At 72.4% G+C, this 931-nt stretch overlaps 1 protein-coding gene across 1 annotated transcript; it reads right to left on the bottom strand.

Moving 5' to 3' along the window:
* Positions 1-247: 247 nt before the first annotated feature.
* AURANDRAFT_69113 (hypothetical protein) lies at positions 248-820 on the bottom strand (the record flags this gene model as incomplete). The annotated part of the gene is made up of 1 exon (XM_009044862.1): positions 248-820. A coding segment is annotated over one exon (573 nt), but the record flags the coding sequence as incomplete, so codon positions are not given.
* Positions 821-931: the final 111 nt, after the last annotated feature.

The following is a 931-nucleotide window of genomic DNA, read 5'->3' as shown; positions in this document are numbered from 1 at the left end:
TCAGTGCGCGTCCATTGTGCCCTGGCTAGTGTCCGTCTCCGGTCCGTCCCCGGTCCGTCGCCGCCTTCGCAGCCACTCGTTTTAAGTTTTGGCCTTGTACTTTTTCTTGAAGTGTCCGTCCCCAGCGTGGGGACGGACCGTCCCGTGGCAGGGAAATACCGCCTCTCCCATTTTCGAGATCGCCCGATAGCGCGCGCTGACCGATTTCGTTGCCCTTCGACTGTCCCTTGTGTATGCGGGCGCGCTCCTATTGGCTCCGGTGGTGCTGGTTCTTCCGCTTCTCCTTGATCCAGCTCTCGGGCGTCTGGTTGCGGAGCACGGGCCGCTGCGGCTGCTGCGGGTGCGCGGGGTCGCTCACGGAGATGGACCGCGACGCGGAGAAGACGGAGTGGTCGGCGACGGGCGGCGACCGCGGGCGGTCGACCTGGTAGAACTGGTTCGCGAAGGGCATCTTGAAGCCCGCGCGCCAGACGACCGTGTCGTCCGGCGGCTGGAACGTCTGCGCGGCGAACTGGCGGTGCGCGCTCAGCACGCGGCCGCCGCGCTGCGCGCCGTGCTGGCTCGTCGGGCGGCGGCAGCTCAGGCAGATGGGCCGCGTCGAGGCGAGCGTGGGCTCGCCGCCCCAGTCGTCGTCGACGAGCGGCGGGAAGCCGTCGCGGCCCGCGGCGCCCTCGGGGTCCTGCACGGTCTCGAGGAGGAGCCGGAGCTCGTTCGCGAGCTTCGCCTTGATGTCGAGCCGCTGCGCGGCGGCCTGGTCCCGCGGGAGCCGGTCGAGCCACTCCGCGGCGGAGTCGGCCTCCGCGTGGAAGCGCAGGAAGGCCTGGTCCACGAGCTCGCGGCTCGGGCCACCGCGGCCGGGGGCCCGGCCCGGCGCGGGCGGCGGCCGCGGGCCGCCCGCGCGCGGCGGCGGCTGCTGGAGGGCGATGCCCTC

Source organism: Aureococcus anophagefferens (assembly GCF_000186865.1).
Source record: "Aureococcus anophagefferens unplaced genomic scaffold AURANscaffold_940, whole genome shotgun sequence".
NCBI lineage: Eukaryota > Pelagophyceae > Pelagomonadales > Pelagomonadaceae > Aureococcus > Aureococcus anophagefferens.
This window is presented reverse-complemented; position numbering and strand designations above follow the sequence as displayed.